The following is a 17,982-nucleotide window of genomic DNA, read 5'->3' as shown; positions in this document are numbered from 1 at the left end:
TTCGAGCTCCCTCCCATCCACGATCCTCGCAGATGAGCGAGGGACGTAGTGCATAATTTTCCTTTTTCACTGACACGTTTTAACCGTTCAGAATGGTTCATCGCTGGAGGGCTAATAGATATCTGAGAAAGAAAATGTTTTACAACTTCAATTTGTATAGACACTGAGAGAGGGCTGGCCACCTCTTCAGTTCGATCCTTAACCATCTTCACTCAGACCTTCTGGAAAAATCTCGTGCAGTTCGTCAAGCAAAAGATGAACGTACTTTTCATATCTTTTACCAGTTGTTATCCGGAGCAGGAGAACACCTAAAGTGTAAGTTACAAAGTTTCTTACTATTTTTTATCTATTGGAATATGGTTTTTTGTATTAAGTTTTTTTGAAAAAGAACATTTTGAGGAAACCGTGCAGGTGACCCTTGAACAATACGGGGCTGGCACCCCACACGGTCACAAATCCGTGAATAACTTGTGACTCCCCTACAACCTAACAACCTGTAGCTAACTGTTGACGAGAAGGCTTACGGACAGCCAGTCCGTTAACGTGTGTTTTGTACGTTCTATGCATTTATATGCTGCATTCTTACAACAAAGCAAACTGGAGGAAGAAATGCTAAGAAAATCCTAAGGAAGAGAGCACACACTCACGGAACCGGACTCTGCGGGAAAAACTCGTGTGTGGGCGGACCTGTGCGGTTCCTCCTGTCTTGTCCTGGGGTTCACTGTCATTTCGTACACACCCCAAAATGGAAATGAAATTGAACTTCCATGCCATGGGAGAAATACTTGATTTTAAGTGGCAGTTACGTGGGCGGTGTTACATTATCTTCTCTATGTTTATTTCTTTTCTTTAAAAGAAATTTTTAGGGGCTCCTGGGTGGCTCAGTTGGTTAAGCGTCTGCCTTCGGCTCAGGTCGTGATCCCGGGGTCCCGGGATCGAGCCCCGCATCAGGCTCCCTGCTCAGTGGGGAGTCTGCTTCTCCCTCTGCCTCTGCCCCTCCCCCAGCTTGTGCTCTCGCTCTCTCTCAAATAAAGATAAAAAATTTTAAAAGTTTTAAATTAGAAGACAAATGGATTTTTATACAAGTTCTGTCTCAACATTTGTAAGGATAAAAAGTAAGAAAAAATAAAGTAATAAAGTTACGTTCAGTAAATATCTTTATTCCCAGGTTTACAATTGAATATATTGGTATGCTTCCACAAGTACTAGAAGGAGCTTATAATGGACTTTTATTTATTTTGTCTTGAATTCTAAGGACTGGAAGCTTAGGGACTGGTTGGGGGCAAAGTTCCGGGTCAGAAGTTTGCTGGATCAGAGGTATTTGAGGGCGAGGGGAAGATGCACAACTTCCTGATTTCTTCTGAGTCTTGAATTCAGTGCTCCTTCGATGTGACCATTATGTGTGTTCTCCAGAGATCCCAACAGACACGGTCCTTGTACTCTCCTGTCACCCAGGGCCCAGGCTCTTGCTAACCACAGACACCTGTGAAAGCATTGAGCCCAGAAATGAGAGAGAGACTTACAAGGAAAAAAAATGAGCCACAAATTAATAGAATCACTGTCAGGAGAAACTAGGTGTTCAAGCTGATGACAGTATGTCATGCTCAAGAGGAGGAAAACCTCAGGCTTTCAGACTGGCAATAACTCTGCACTAGTAATGAATCAAAAAATAATAATAATTAGATCAAAGTGTTACAAGAAGGAGGTAGAAAGAAAAAGGCAGTCAGTACCCAGTGCAGGTGAAATACGAGAGAGGGAAGGGTTAAGGGCTCGGCCTGCTCAGCAGAAAGTCTGCAGGAGAGCACATCATAACATCTGGTGTGGGGATCAGTAGCCCTGTCTCTTCTGATCCCCCCTGAGAAACATCCTGCTCCTCTCGAAGAACACACTTCTCGAAAGCAAACGTTGAGTTCTGACTCACGGCCCCTAAAACACAAGTGATCAACGGGGCGGCCGTTAGAATAGCCCATCGTACATATGGGGTGGTGCATCACTCACAAAGGCAAACTTACTGCCCAACAGACTGGCTCGGAGAAAGGGTTTCGGGGCGTTGGCTGGGATGGGGGTCTATACCGTCCACATCTGGTCTTTATGTTCATGTCGTCGTCATATTGGTCCCGTAATGTCTGCTTTCAACTGCTTTGCTAACATAGGCTTATCGGCTCTAGGGCTTAAAAACTTTCCCTGAAAAGATGCCTAACATATTTAAGTCTGAAAACGGTAAGGCTGAGTTCCCTGGAAAACATACGTCCATCATTTCCCGGTTACCGATTTCATGGAGCCGGTAAACCACTGTCCCCAAAACTCCAATTGCGGTTTTTAGCTGACCCCCTCATTTTCCCTCACTGACGCGGAGGACGGAAAACGGTGTGTGGTTTTGAAATGCATCTACGAAGAAAGAAAAAGTATGGCAGGAAGCGTGTGGTGGTGGGGAGGACGCGAGCCACCGCTCCCCTGCAATCAGCCCCGGGCGCTGGTGGGCGTGCTTTGTCCGTGGGGGGACGTTAACACCGCATCCCGTTCTCTTTCCTTCCAGCGGATTTGCTCCTCGAAGGGTTTAATAACTACAGATTCCTCTCCAACGGCTACATCCCCATCCCGGGGCAGCAAGACAAAGATAACTTCCAGGAGACCATGGAGGCGATGCACATCATGGGCTTCTCTCACGAGGAGATTCTGTGTATGTGGGCTTTCCCTGCGAGCCGGCTCCTCCTTAGATAAGACTTGCACGGGGGGGGCAGGGGGCACGTGAGCCAGAAGACAACCGGGCAAATCATGAGAACCGCCCCTGATTGTACAAGTTCCCGGGAGCCGGGAATTTACCGACAGAGTTCCGTGTAGCTGATTTTTTAGCACGGAATAAGTGAGGCTATGTCTCTGCTCCGTTTTGAGGCAATAATTCTGTTTTTTCTTTTTTTTCCTTTTATACATCCATATAAAGCAATGCTTAAAGTAGTGTCTTCAGTGCTCCAGTTCGGAAATATTTCTTTCAAAAAGGAGCGAAATACAGATCAGGCGTCCATGCCGGAAAATACAGGTACATGGACCAGTGCGGGTCTTGCTCGTGGTGTTGTGGTGGCCGCGTGTCGTGCGGCTTGTCGCGTGTTCTCCGAGCGCGGGGTGCAGTGTGCGTGGAAGCGAGCTCGTGAGGCTTCCTTCGGAGCCGTGTGGAGTGGGGTGGCCGCCCGGTGAGCCCCTGAGGGAGGGACGAGCCGGGGTGGTGGTGGAGACCCTGCCCCAGCACCGGGGGCCACACGCCACGGAGCCCACAAGGCTCCCCCTGAACGGGGGCTGTAGGTTAGGATTCTGGACAATTGTTCCCTTGCCAGGAGTACAGGCCCTGTGTTGCCAAATATTGTCGATATTTTTCAAGGAAATCTAGATTTTAATATGAAATTTCCCAGCTTCGAAATGTTAAACACGGACTCAAGCCTCCTCCTGGGCATCCCCCTTGGGTTCCCAGTAAACTGCCCAGAATAAGGACCTGCTGCCCGTCTCGTGTTACCTAAGAGCGAGCGGCATTCACTTGAGAGGACGGAAGACCCGAACCTTGTCCTTCTTGAAGACTTACTCAGTTCATTTCTTGATAAGGCTTCTTACTGAGTATGCCGTGACTAGATCACAGGTGGGAGTCTGGTGCTTAGGAGATTTTTCACACTCTAGTTGCACAGAAACTCTGCCATCTCCTGGGGATGAACGTGATGGAGTTTACTCGGGCCATCCTCACCCCCCGGATCAAGGTCGGCCGAGACTACGTGCAGAAAGCCCAGACCAAAGAGCAGGTAAGTTCAGTGTTGTCAGCACACGTTTGTTTGAATGACAGGCCGTCGTCCTGAGACCTTCCAGTCCGCGTGTAACAAACGTTAATAAGGGCTCCCTCTAACAGGTGGTTCTTGGTACTCTATGTTGTTCCGTTTTCTCTTTTTCAGAAAAACTTTAAAGGTAACTGTTTAAAAAGTAAATGTGAAATGTCACCTTCGGGTTCCCCCAGGTAAAAGGTCGTCTGCCTCGGAAGCCCACCCGCGGTGGGGCGCGCTGCTCGCTGGTCCCCGTGGGGGTGACCCGGCACCAAGATTGTAGGAGTCGGGGCCGATATGCCGAGCCCCAGGGGCGTCGTGAGGGCTTTATTTTTCCTGGGCATCTTCACCTTTCCCCGAAACCGGTTACCTCCAGTTTACATTTAACTGTGCTAACACCTTCCGGTGCTATACGAAAGGGAGACAGGGTTCAGTAGCAAATGCTCTTTTGGGTTTTGGGAGCACATTAAACTCCAGGTAACACCCGGTGATGCTCTGTTGAGATCGTCTGCAGACGAAAAGGTTGATTTCGTCTAATTACAGGCAGATTTTGCGGTAGAGGCGTTGGCAAAAGCTACGTACGAGCGGCTCTTCCGCTGGCTCGTTCACCGGATCAACAAAGCTCTGGACAGGACCAAGCGTCAGGGAGCATCTTTCATCGGAATCCTGGACATTGCTGGATTTGAAATATTTGAGGTACGTCTCTCCGTCTCTCTGTCTCTCTCCCTCTTCCCTCCCCCCCGCCCTCCTATTTATTACTCTTTGAATCAGCATTAATGCCGGTTCCCTGTGTACCACGTGCAGTCCCCGCCTTCTAGCAGAGTCCAGCAGGGGTGCTGTGAGGAAGAACGGGGGGGGTAGCTTTAGAAGCGGGGTCCCAGGAGGGGTCTCTGCAGCGCTGACAGGTGAGCCTCCTTGGAGGAGGAGAAGCCCCCAGCATAATGAGAGCAAGCCCAATGGTCTTGTACGGGAGAGAATTGTCAAGTGTTAGAACCTGCTAGAAAGCCAGCATGGCTCAGACACGGCTGCTGGAAGGGAGAGAGGAATAGCACAGACGGGGAACTGCGCACAGATCGTGCTCTGTGTCCCGAAGATCCGGCCGCAGCACCGCGTGATGATCTCCATATGTCTTACTGTCACTCTGACTGGACTTGTCCACACTCTGCATCCATCCCTCACAGGTGTGTAGACACACGTCTGCTATGGTTTTGCGAGAAAGACGATCTATTTTTGGTCTCCTAAAAACGCGTCTCTTTGATGGACCGACCGAATGGTCAAGCATAAATACTAAGTTACACACTCAGGATCAGTGTTCCCCCCTTGGCCACGACTGGGTGATGAACTGTCTTGCTATAAAATGAACTCCTTTAAGATGCTCGGTCTCCCGAGGAGACCTGAACCGTCAGCGGTTCAAGCAGCCTTATCCAGTGAGCTGCTGCTATGAGAGATCGCGTTAATATGTACTGATTTGTAAAAAACTTGAGAAATCATGGAAGGTGGCTGGCTACACGTCACATTAAAAAAAAAAAATCTGTCTACAAACAGTCGGGAGATACAGTGGAAGAAAAGAGCCCCAGTTCCAACTGCAACAAAAACATGAGATTCGGAAGAATCAATTTAAGAAGAAACAGGCACGATTTAGTTGAAGGCAACCTCCCGGTGCTACGTGAGAAACAAAAGAACACACGGGAAAACATCCCTTGTTCTCAGATGGGAAAACCCTGCATCATAAAGGCGTGAATCTTCCCCACGTTATCTCTAAATCGAACATACGTGTTCAAAACTCGATGGGAATTTTAAGGGGTGGGGGAGAACGAGAACCTTCTAAAACTAACTTGAAAACTAAACTAACCAAACTACTGAAAAATAATAGTAAAATTCTGGAAAATGAAAAGGATGTTAAAAAGACAAACATGATAAAGCTATAGGACTTGAAGAACTGTAGTTTTGACCTATGAATATACAGACAGAAAAATATAAAATTATAGTGAAAAATGCAGGATTATTTCACAACATTGTTGTCCTGGGGAAAGAATTTAGGAAGAAGCCTCAGTGTCCACCATTAGGAAGCGGGCTCACTGAGTAACAGCGTCTCCATGCCGTGGAGTACCGTGAACCCGTCATACAGAAGGAGGTGGCTTGATTTTCTCCTTCGGAAAGACGTCAAGACACATCATTAAGTTTAAAGAAAAAGTCAAGGTAACACACACACGTCCGAGCGCACAGACCTCTGGAAGGGTCCACGAGAAGCAGTCACGAGCAGGTGACGTGAGACCTCTCAACACAGTTCTTTGTCCGTTTGTCATTGTGTGCTCTGCCTTACCGTTGTAAGAGTGGATGGTATAAAAATACAGTTGGTAGCTTCAATATGGAAGAGAAGTAGAAATCTCATTTTTTACAAAATGCCATGACACAGAGCTGCCCAGGCTAAATAGAGCAGTAAGATCTCCTAATCCTAAGGCAGAATAAGATGCGTTTACCGAACGTGAGTAAGCACCACCAGGCAGGCCTCTGTCTGCAAATCTTGATGCCATTCGCTGGAAATCCGGTGCTGAGCAAGGCAAGCATGGCCCCTGCCCTCCGAGCATGACCTCCTTCTGAAATAATAGAACACCCCTGACGGGGAGAGGATTGGAATGGGTTTTTCAGACTGTAAATCTGTTCCTCGGAGATGGATTACGCATTCCCTAATTGAAGATACCGTTTTCTAATGAAAGGTTATTTATGGGCGCATGCTACTCATGAACAGCATGGAGGCCGGAACAAAAGTGGAGAACTTCTAATATGTAAGGTGATTGCTTGTGAAAGTTAGACCCCTCCACCCTTCCACCCTTCCGACCTTCCACCCCTCCACCCTTCCATCCTTCAGCTCCTCCACCCCTCCACCCTTCCGCCCCTCCATGCTTCCATCTCTCCAGCCCTCCACCCCTCCACCATTCTACCCTTCCATCCTCTACCCTTCCACCCTTCCATCCCTCCACATCTCCAGCCTTCCACACCTCCACCCTTCCATCTCTCTAAGCCCTCCACGTCTCCACCCCTCCACATCTCCACCCCTCCACCCCTCCACGTTTCCAGCCCTCCAGCCCATCAGCAGCCTAGTAGAGAAGTGGGCAGAGTTCACCGAGGAGGAAACAGCAGTGTCCAACACGGGGAAGCTGCTCAGGCCGAGGGCGACACACTAGCGCTGTTCCTGCTGAAGTATAACGAACACACAAGGCTGAATCGGGACACACATACGCTACTCCGTGCTCACCGCCATGAGCCTGGTCCCCCTCTGTCACCACCCAGCCTGGACACTGCTAAGGGAAGCAGCGCGTGGAGAGGCGGCCTGGAGCCTCGCACATACGAGGGCTCGTGTGGGGCCTGACCTGGTCTCCCCCGTCTGTTTTCCTTCCTTTTCCCTCTTCCTTCCTCGCTTCTTCTTTGCTTCTGTCCGTGAACCATTCAGCAGTAGGAACTTTAGGAGTTGCTGTATGTGTAGATCACGCACGTCGCGCACCGAGTCGAGGATTTTCTCTTTTCCTCCTCGGAATGTGTCGCTGACGTCATGTGGCCTGGGTCGCGGGGGACGGACGCAGGGATTGGCAGAGGCCCCCGGGCTCCGTCACCCTGGTCACGTGGAGTTGGCGCCGTCTGGTCCCTAGCTGGGAACGTTCCGTGAGCTGTGTCGTTTGCCAGAAGGTGACTGACGGGTCCTGTTCTCCCTCCCTCCCCATGTTTGGAACCCCGGCCGCCCGCAGCTGAACTCGTTTGAGCAGCTGTGCATCAACTACACCAACGAGAAGCTGCAGCAGCTCTTCAACCACACCATGTTCATCCTGGAGCAGGAGGAGTACCAGCGCGAGGGCATCGAGTGGAGCTTCATCGACTTCGGCCTCGACCTGCAGCCCTGCATCGACCTCATCGAGAGACCCGTAAGGCCACGGTCCTGCGCGGGCGGGGCTTCCGGGCCTTTCTGGCGCTTTTCCCCCCACTGAGTCTTTTTCTTTTTTTTTTTTTAAGATTTTATTTATTTGAGAGAGAGAGAATGAGTGAGAGAGAGCACGCACATGAGAGAGGGGAGGGTCAGAGGAAGAAGCAGATTCCCTGCTCAGCAGGGAGCCCGATGCGGGACTCGATCCTGGGACTCCAGGATCATGACCTGAGTCGAAGGCAGTCACTTAACCAACTGAGCCACCCCCAGGCGTCCCTCAATGAGTCTTTTTCTTAAAGTAGGCTCCACGCCCAGCGTGGGGCTCGAACTCACAACCGTGAGATTAAGAGTCACTTCCTCCACTGACAGAGCCAGGCGCCCCCCCGCCCCGGCCTATTAGTCTTAAGACCGTTTTCTAACATAAATGTTGTAGGAAGCTGATACTTTGATAAAATACCTATTTTAAAAGAAAGCTTTTTCTGACCACCGTCCGCGTCCGCAGTGCCCTCCCTGACCCCTCCCTGCCCAGTCCCCCGTACCCCCCCCAACCCCCCCGCCAGGGCCACACGGGCCGGCGCACTCGGCCGGGAGCGGGACATGGCATCCAGACTCATTTTTCACATAACTAAAGCTTATCCCTTGTGAGCATAAAGCTGTTCTTATTTTGTCAGCTTTTTTTTTTTTTTCCTAATTTGAAGTTTCAGGGGTTTTAGGGGCACATGTTTTTTGTTGTTTTAGTTTTAATCTGTTTATTTGAGAGGGTGAGAGAGAGCACGAGCAGGGGGAGGAGCAGAGGGAGAAGCAGTCTCCCGCTGAGCGGGGAGCCCGATGCAGGACTCGATCCCAGGACCTTGGGATCATGACCTGAGTGGAAGGCAGACGCTTCACCGACTGAGCCACCTGGGCGCCCTGGGCAGATGCAGTTTTTACAGCACTCTTACTAAGCATCAGGCATTCTTTCCCTTTTGGTTTAGTCTTAACGTAGAAATACACAGGACTGGGGCGCCTGGGTGGCTCAGTCCGTGAAGCGTCTGCCTTCGGCTCAGGCCATGATCCCGGGCTCCTGGGATCAAGTCCCGAGTGGGGCTCCACACTCAGTGGGGAGTCTGCTTCTCCCTCTCCCTCTCTTTCTCTCTCTCAAATAAAATCTTTAAAAAGAAAAAGAAAGAAGTACACAGGACCACGTAGAACTCATTCACTTGTGATCTCAAACAAATATTAACAACTTGGCTATATCCCCTGGCAGTCAGGAAGGGAAGCTCAGCAAGCCGCTTACAGAACCCCCCCTCCCCATGCTGCCCCCAGCCTCAGATGGAAACTGTCTCCCAGACTTCCAGCTCTGTAGAGATCCCCAGTGAAAGGAGAAGCGATAACACAGAGCTTGACACTGAAGGATGAAGTAGCAAAAATAAAAAGACCTAACTGGGGACATTCATAATCATGCTGTCACCGAGCCGTTTAGAAAAGATTAAATTACATTCGGGATCCTGTTTCAGAACTTAGGAATATTTTCATTGAAAGGGATTAAAATGTAAGAATCATGCTAGAAAGATGGATGTGCCCTCATTAACGTGAATACGGATCTTCAGAGTCTGGTGAATGGGGCATGTTGAGTTACCTGCCTCTCCAACCTTGGCTTCTTTAAGACCGCCTGATCCTACCCGCCTTTGATCATCGCTCTTTGAGCTGCTCTGAGCCCTGTGGGTTCTTATAGGTGGAGGAGCCGTGGAGCAGTTAACCACCCGGGGCTCATCGCAGGACCCCCCCAGCTTCTGCCTGCTGGCGATCTGTGCGGCCGCCGCCTTCCCCTGACCGATGGTCACGCTGACTCTGGGTGCTCTAAGCAGTATTTGTGTAGAGACGGCTCCTCCCCAGTGGACGTAAAGGCTGCATGAGTTAAAGAACCGCAGATTTCGTAGGTGCGCCCTGGAGTCACTGCCCTGAGTCTTGTCTCACCGCCTCGCCGTACTTGTGGGGTGACCGTGAGGGATAACCCAGACGCAGTGACCTAGGCCTTCACGATTTAACTGTTCATGTCGCTTTCGTGCATCCTCCACTCACCTCCACAAGGGAAGTCCATGCAGGGGCTCAACGCTCTTTCTGTACCGAGCCGTAACTCGCGTATCCTACGGTCCACGCTCATGGGACCAGTTCAGTGGTGTGAGTGTGCTCTCAGAGTCCAAATCCACTTTCTCTCATGCTTTCTGGGTCTTTCTGCGGGGACCTAGCCAAGTGAAATAAAATACAACGCTCGCAAGCGTTGGCCGAAATAAATCCATACAAGAATTGATAAATCACTACCGCACCTTTTATATTCTGTCCCGGATTCTGGTTCCGCTGTTGGGCCAAGCGTGAAGGGACACATTTTATTTCGTTGTCCCTTAAACAGGAACTGAGATCGGTTAGGATGTAAGGTATTGGAAGCCTTCCATCTAGCTGAGGGGTGCTTTTGTTCTGGTTTTCTTTTTTAAAAATTCCCCTTCCTCTCGTGCACCCCCTGCCCCCAGCAACCAGAGTTTGTTCTGGTGGAGGTCTTAGGATCATTTCCCCGGCCAGTCCCTGAATGGAAGCGTCCCGCTCCATGTCCCCACCTCCCCGCTCCTTGCTGGGGTCTCTCAGTGGCTGCTTTTGGGGGCCGTCCACGTGCAGTGAGTTCACTGACAGTTTACAGGTTCGTCCGTTTTCCAGAGTGAGTGACTCCTGCCTTGGTCAGCAGCTCAACACCCCCCGCCTGCGCCCTGGGTCTGGTCCGTTACCTGCTGCCCTGGCGCTTCGGTTTCCGCGGATCTTCCTAAAACTCTAGTCGTTGTAGACGGTCCACCGCTCCTGGGGGCACGGGCTTGTCCACTCTCGCTGCCTCTCGTTCCCAGGCGAACCCCCCCGGCGTGCTGGCCCTTTTGGACGAAGAGTGCTGGTTCCCGAAGGCCACAGACAAAACCTTTGTGGAGAAACTAGTTCAGGAGCAAGGCTCTCACTCCAAGTTCCAGAAGCCCCGGCAGCTGAAAGACAAAGCTGACTTCTGCATTATACATTACGCGGGCAAGGTAAGGGCCGAGCGGCCGCTACCCAGACTTGGAAATCCTGCTGCGTCCCGTGCGGAGACGCGTGCGTGCGTGAGCCCTCGTGTCGTGCCCGTGACTGATGCGTGGCCCCCGAGGCCGCCCACTCGTCCGGGGGTCCTGCAAACGTTCTGGGGGAAGGCTGAAAATGTCCCGTTTTTGTGTGTGTTTCTGCATCTCACCCGCAACGGGCCAGGTGGACTACAAGGCCGACGAGTGGCTGATGAAGAACATGGACCCCCTGAACGACAACGTGGCCACCCTCCTGCACCAGTCCTCGGACAGATTCGTGGCAGAGCTTTGGAAGGACGGTAAGAACGCGCTCACGTTTGCAGTGACGCTTGACCGGAAGCTTTTCCAGTTGAGACTTCTAGATGGTTCGTCTACATAGATCTGTGTCCAGAGATTTTACTGTAAAAGTCGCTCTCCCTAGAGCAGGGCTGCCGCTAGACCGAAGTTACCCACGCTGGTGCCCATCCCTGGGCACCAGGACATCTGCCTTCTTGGTCAGATGCCATGGGAGGTGTGGATCATTCTAGGGCCCAGTTGGGCTGTGGTCCCGGGCCACTGGACACAAGACCAGAGAAGCCCCGCACGCGCTCTCTGTCCCACAGCTCAGCTGAGCTGCATCTGCTCCAGGGGCGGCCCTCCACTCACACACACAGTGGCCGCTGAATAAATTCGAGAACCTGCACAGAGATCAGTTTTTCTTTCCATCAGTCCCCACAGTTGTTTTGCTTACGTGAGCCTCAGGTACGGAGTTTGGCTGTTCGGGTGCAGACTAGAAAGTTGTACTAGGACCAGCAGAACAACATCCGTGAGTCTGTGCGCAGTGGGAGGCGGTGTCTTCTGGAGCTTGGCGCTCACTGCTGTGTCATCTCAGTCGTGTCCCCCTTCTTTGTGTGGCCTCGGGCCACGCAGGCCCTCAGCCCGGTCCCAGGCCCTCGGCCCTGGTCCAGGCCTCTTCAGGAGCCTGGCTTGCTTCTGCCTTTTCCGTAGCATCTGCGGACCTTGTGACCTAGCCAGCTTCTCAGGGGTAGAAAGAAACCCAGGAAGCGACAAAGAAGGGGTCAGGGCTACGGAGGCGGAGGGACAGAGCAGAGTGAACGCTGAGAACGTGCGGAGGGCGAAGGGCCGCTCGCGTGAGGAGTGGTCGTGTGCATCCGCTGGGCCTGCACGGGTGGGCGGCAGGCGCACGGGGGTCCTCGGAGGAGATGGTCCGCCTGAGATCCTAAAAGGAGGGACTTGGGGGAAGGTTAGGTTATCTTCATGCTTTCGGACGCGAGTCTCCGACCAGATGCTGCGCGTCCCCTGTCAGCACGGTGACCCGGGCAGTCGAGGGGGCAGCCTGAGCTCTGAGGAGGGCAGCTGGTGGCCTCTGGACAGACGAGGGCCCCCCGACGCCGTGGTAGGAGGCGGTGGCGCGGGGACGTGAGACACCGGAACCAGGGTGGACAAGAGCTCTCGGAGCACCGGCTGTCACAGGGCCCACGGTGCCAGAAAGGCCAGCGCTGCTGAGCACTGGCCGGGGGGAGGTGCGAGGGACATGTCCCCTCAGCTGCGACCCTGCCGGACACCGTGCTGCTCGCAGAGCCCTGGGCCCTCTGCTCGTCCCGGCACTCCTGCCAGACCTCCGAGCACAGGGGAGAGACGGAGGGGCGCACAAACTGAGGAGTGCCGGCAGCAGCTGTGACGAATGCCCCACGGGTGGCACGGAATGAGCATTCAGTGACGTGTGTTAGCGGAGGGGTGTCCCTCTTGCCCGGGGTGCCGAGGCAGCTGGTCGGGGACAGGAAGGCGGTTGCCCTGGTCCTTGACGGATCACGGTTCACCGACTCGCGAAGGCTGGCGTTGACTGAGCACGTCCGGGGGGCCCGAGCTGCTGCAAAGGTGGGGAGCGCTTTCCGAAGTGAGGGTGGCTCGGAAGGAGGGGCCGAGCCGGCAGCAGGAGTGAGCCCAGCGCGGGGTGGGGGTGGGAGGGTCCCGCCAGGCCAGGCCAGGCCCCCGGAGAAGCCCACCTGCTGGTCACACCCCTGCGGGTGTGCAAGCCGGGCCGGTGCCCCAGGGCGGAGCGGAAGGCGCACAGGCAGCGGTCTGGGCTGGATCCGGGCGAAGGGCCCAGAGTGGGGAGCTGAGTGCGAGGTGGCCGAGGAGGGGGCAGCAGGCGTGGAAGGAATGCCCACGGAGCGGGGGACAGAGGAAGCCTCAAAAACGCACTCACTCTCCCTCGTGAATGAGAGAAGCAGGTAGCGGAGGAAGAAAGGACCATATTACCAAAGGCATTAGGTCCTGGACTAACATCCTGGTTCTGCTATAGTGAACCATTTTTGACTCATTTTTAAATTTCTTAACGGAAAACGATACCGTGGGAAGCCCCTGACCCATTTTTTTTTTTTTTTAAAGATTTTATTTATTTGAGAGAGAGAGAATGAGAGAGAGCGAGTACACGAGAGGGGGGAGGGTCAGAGGGAGAAGCAGACTCCCTGCCGAGCAGGGAGCCCGATGCGGGACTCGATCCAGGGACTCCGGGATCATGACCTGAGCCGAAGGCAGTCGCTTAACCAACTGAGCCACCCAGGTGCCCCGCCCCTGACCCATTCTACGAGACCGTCTCACCTTGGGCTCGCCATGGTCGTGATGGGTGGGGTCCTTCGGGGGGCGATGCGGGACGTTCCCCTGCCCCACCCCCCCCACCCCCGAGCTGGCAGCCCAGCCGGAGACTCAGGACGCACACAGCCTCCGCAGCCGGACGGGCGAGCCTCCGTCTCGGCCCCCGGCTTCCTTCCTGGCCTTCCTCCTTCCGTCCCCTTTTGCCTCTGCGCCTGGCCGGCCCCAGACGGGGAGGAGCCCGCAGCAGCGGTGGGTCAGCCGCGTTAGGAGGGTGAGATGTGGCGGGCACGGGCCGCAGGGGTCCACGCCCACCGCGTAGCCCGGGTGAGGTGTCTGACAGGTGGGACCACGTCTGGAGCGTCCTTCCCTGCCTTCCGTGCTTTCTGTGTCGGCGGAGACGTTGCGTCACTGACTTGCTTACCCAAAGGCTAGCGGCCTTGCGGGCTCCTCCGGTCCTGGCCCGAGCCCCATGCGTCCGAGCTTAGTCCACGGCTCGGACCCCCCTGCCCCCCACGGTAGCGATTTTCTACAGGTAGCCGCTGGGGAGCCAGTGTGGCCCCCTTTGTCAGGATAGGCCAGGAGCAGTCCTATCTGCCCCAGCGTGATTTGGCCACGCTATCACCTCTGCTCTGGGCCAGTCCCACGAGTTGGCTGCCCCGACATGGCTACCACGGGCGGAGTCCTGTCGCCCGTCATCTGAGGTGGTCGGTGCCCGCATCTGAGTGACAGGATCGCGGAGAAGGGGGGCCGATCTTCGGGGCCAGGGCAGTCTGTCCGGTGGCGAGGACTGCGTGTTTCATACACAGAGTCAGCGGCAAGCACGGAGTGTGGCGAGGGCTCTGGGTGGAAAATCCAGCACTGCTCGGTCTCGGGCTACGGGGAGCTGCTCTGTAGGAAGAGAAACTAGCCCTGGAAAAACCTCTCCTTATTTTACATCAGTGCAGAAGCAGAAGAGTGACAAGCTGACCAGGAAAGTAGGATGCGTGGATATAATTTGCCTGTGAAGGCACAGTCCCCAGGGTATAAACCATTTTGTGTTAAAATAGACTTTGAGGGTTTTAACAGAGTTCTCTCAAGGCCAAACCAGGAGCATTAAGATTTTTGGTGGCAGCCCTGCCCTAGAGATTCATAGAGCCCTGCTTTTTGCTAAAAGATGTTCTGGGATTTCTCTCCCAGTTGCACAGTCTCCTTGCCACGTCTTGGGGCTTATATACGGGGGGGAGGGGGGGAAGCTAACAATTGCATTTTCATGTAAATGTGCCTCCTCAGGTATATTCATGGGTAACGGAATGATCAACAAGTGTCACCTTATGATTTAAAGTTGTTTTAACATTTTGCTGCAAAACTTGAATTTTATTTTCCTTAAGAATAGTTACCTGTTACTAATTTCTATTTGAAGTCAGTTACGTTGCCAAAGTCTGTATTGGACGCCAAAGTAGACAGCAGTGTGAATTTTGGACAGTAAAAGCCACCAACGTACACAGCAGAGTGCCCGGACTTACGCAGTCTCGTCCTGATGTGCTAACTGCAGGATGATTTTATGAAGGACAGCTCCAGGAGCACCTTAGTGCCCTTAAATTTCCTCCTGCGCTTTCAGGGGGGTAATCACGTAGCATTGATACGATTCGATGCTCACACTTGCATCCAAGTGGGGAGGGGCTCTTCTGATGCAGCCTAAGTTTGTTTTATAAAGAACTGCGTCCGAATGGGCAGATTTCTCCGCACAGTAATGTTGCACGGGCTCTGCGCCGGACTAGCTATGGTCGCAGCCCGATTTCAAAGTTGACTTGTGATGTCGAATGTCTCTCACACTAACTGAAGTGTTTGTGTATTTGCTCTTCTGTCCTCCTGTTTTTGCTGTCTCTCTGCTTTAGAGATTCAGAATATTCAGAGAGCTTCTTTCTATGACAGTGTTTCTGGTCTTCATGAGCCACCAGGTGAATGTATAAAGCCTGTAGGTCTTCCAAACAGAAGGGTGTTAAGCCCACAGGAAGAACTCACGGGGGCGGGGGGGGGGCTGCAGGGTGGCTGGGAGGGCAGGGTAGGCTGGGGGGGGTGGGTAGGGGGGCTGGTTCCTGGGTTTCTGTTTTTGTTTTGCTCATAGACTGCATGAACCTTTCATTTCATGCTCACTTTTATTATCCTTCAAGGCAACTGTTTGAGTGCATAAACAATTCAATCGCTACCGCATACACATTGCTTCTTATTTTATGCATAGCACTTACAGCACTGCATATTAAAAGGTATGTCACTACCTTTTCCAATAGTGCCGTTTTGATATACAGGCCTCGAAGGGAATGCTGGGAACGGAGGTGCGAAAGAAGGTCTCCTTTGTCTCTGGGTCACCTTTACGTTTTCGGTGCCATGGAATTCCAGAGAGGGATGGTTTCTTTCTTTAAGTCATGCACGTTGGGAGAACAGATAATTCCACGTTTCTCTCACGTGTTGGTCTCATCATTATACCTTTTGTTTGGAACTTAGGTGCACATCGAGCTACGTGGCTTGTTCTTTGGAACTTGAGATCTGAGACAATCCGCAAGGCTCGGATGGTGCAAGTTGAGCACAGTGTTGGTCGATTTGTACCCTGAACCCGAAATTGAGCTCCACACGACTGAGCCTTGTGGTCTGAAGCCTTAGCCATGTTTTTAAATACGGTCTACGCATGGCTAGAGGCCCCCCAAAAGCCCAACCTAAAAAAGAATATCAGCCAATTTCATAATCATGTAGTGAAATTGTCAGGGCGTGACGTTCCGAGATAAAGTCAGATGCATTTTACAAAATTTCCTTTCTGATTTTTGGAACACAATAATGCTGAGACCTAAATCCATCCCAAGAGTTTCTTACGAATAAGTTAGAGGAGCGTGCCCATCTCCACGCGAGTCACTGCCCTCGGTTCTAGTCCCCGTCCTGGGGAGGAAGCACGTCAGGAGCGCTGGGATGCGGGCGGGATTATGCCGAAGGGGGTCCCATGGGCTGGAATGCACGCTGCCCGGAAGAAGCCAGAGGAGGAACTTCTGACGCAGTCCCCCGTGGCCCAGGGGAGTCCTGCCAGGTCGAGGACATGGGGAGAGGGACAGAGAAGTCGGAGGGAGTTGTAAGCGAAGGGGCTGCCAGAGACCTGTGCTTTGTTAAAAGGTTAGCGCTGGCTCTTCTGGACTTTCTCCCAAAATAGAGTGCCCTCTTTAAACTAATACCCTGTAGCTCTTGGACGTCTGATCTCTTAAGAGCGTTCCAGACGGAGCTCTTGGGGAGCAGGGACAGTGCTGGTGTGGGCTCACCGCCCTCTCCCCAGCACTCGGCACGAAGTTGGTGCACCGTAAAGAAGCTGTTGCGAGGGGGACCCGAGGGTGGGCGTCCCACGGCCAGTTCTCAGATGCGGCAGCCCTGTCCACCACCCCCACGGTGGCCCTCCCCTCTCCCACAGCGCAGGTGCTCTTTCTTCACGGCGCGTGGAGCAGGTGCGTTTCTGCGCCGGGGGCGCGTCCGAGCCACTCCTGGATGACGTCATCGGGCAGGCAGCCAGCTCATTGACCTCACGGACCTCACCTGGCTGGAGGTGTCCTGACTGAGTGACTTGCTGAACCAAGTGTCCGGGCTCCATCTCTCCTTCTCCTTAGAAGGTCTTCCATCCACCATGGCTAAATCTGGTCTTGGAAGTCAGGTGTAGTCTTCCTACAGCAAAATGTCTTCCTCCCCAATGTGTGTTTATGGATTCCAACCCCAGGGAGGGGTAGCCGGCGTTAACCGAAGACATGGGGCTTTAGTATTTTCAGAGAATTCTCGGAAGACAACCGATGAAGGGGTTTCTAGGTGTCCAGGTTGTGATCCGTTGTCTTTGATGCACTAATAATGTAGTGCGCATTCCCTCTGAATGCGAGGACACGGAGCTCGCACGACCCTGTGCTTCTAAGCCCCCTGGAGGGTTAAGGAAGGAGCAGGGAGAACATGCAGGCTCTGAGGAGAAAGGTGAGAGGCGGGAGGAGAGACAAGTTTCCAGAAGAATCGAAGGACAAGTGCACAAGAGGAAAGAGCAGAATTCCCAGAGGCGGGATAGGGAGGTCGTACAAGTTTCTGCTATAAACGAAAGGTCTGTTTTCTTCCAAATCTGTTTTGAAAGTCCAGACCTGAGCTAAGCCAGCCATGAGCCAGCGAAGAGGGGTTGTGACCTCAAAATTGTAGGCAGTGTGTTTGGACTACCAGGGCGTGGGACGATAGGAGCCATGTCTGTGCCACAGGGCGGCTGTGTGTCCTTGGCCGTGACCCAGCTCTGCACCTGCCGTGTCCTCCTGAATCACCGTGAGTGCCAGGTGGCCGCTGACAGCTCTGGAAGGCCGGGCTCCACCAGGGAAAGCGTGAGAAGTACACGGAGCAAGTTTCAGCTATTGCTAGAGGACGCCCCTCCTGCCCAACCCCGCTCCTTTCCAGTCTTCCATAGAAGCGGCCCTTGGATGCGGGAGCCCAGTTCACTTGGACGGACTCACCGAGGAGAAGCGGGCCAGCGCTGCAGGAGGGCTTCAAGTCTGTCACAGGCTCTTGGGGGTGTCCCTTCATCTCTGATGTCCACTGAACTCTTCCCTTCCTTCTTGTCATAATTCAGGGG

General features: G+C 53.1%; 1 protein-coding gene across 10 annotated transcripts in view; it reads left to right on the top strand.

The window, feature by feature from the left end:
• The window catches only part of MYH10 (myosin heavy chain 10), a 121,481-nt gene that overhangs the window by 60,215 nt on the left and 43,284 nt on the right, over positions 1-17,982 (top strand). For 6 of the 10 annotated variants that reach the window (XM_036094491.2, XM_036094495.2, XM_036094490.2 and 3 more), the window contains 9 exons: positions 217-315; positions 2,537-2,680; positions 2,942-3,037; positions 3,664-3,782; positions 4,341-4,493; positions 7,541-7,714; positions 10,584-10,757; positions 10,969-11,083; positions 15,257-15,319. In XM_036094491.2, coding sequence (XP_035950384.2) covers positions 217-315; positions 2,537-2,680; positions 2,942-3,037; positions 3,664-3,782; positions 4,341-4,493; positions 7,541-7,714; positions 10,584-10,757; positions 10,969-11,083; positions 15,257-15,319 — 1,137 coding nt within the window. The remainder of the gene's footprint in view (positions 1-216; positions 316-2,536; positions 2,681-2,941; positions 3,038-3,663; positions 3,783-4,340; positions 4,494-7,540; positions 7,715-10,583; positions 10,758-10,968; positions 11,084-15,256; positions 15,320-17,982) is intronic. The other 4 variants (XM_036094497.2, XM_036094501.2, XM_036094499.2 and 1 more) reach the window with 1 other exon arrangement.

The sequence above is a fragment of the Halichoerus grypus genome, chromosome 2, assembly GCF_964656455.1.
Source record: "Halichoerus grypus chromosome 2, mHalGry1.hap1.1, whole genome shotgun sequence".
NCBI lineage: Eukaryota > Metazoa > Chordata > Mammalia > Carnivora > Phocidae > Halichoerus > Halichoerus grypus.
The sequence above is the reverse complement of the archived record's forward strand: the minus strand, read 5'-3'. Positions and strand labels throughout refer to the sequence as shown.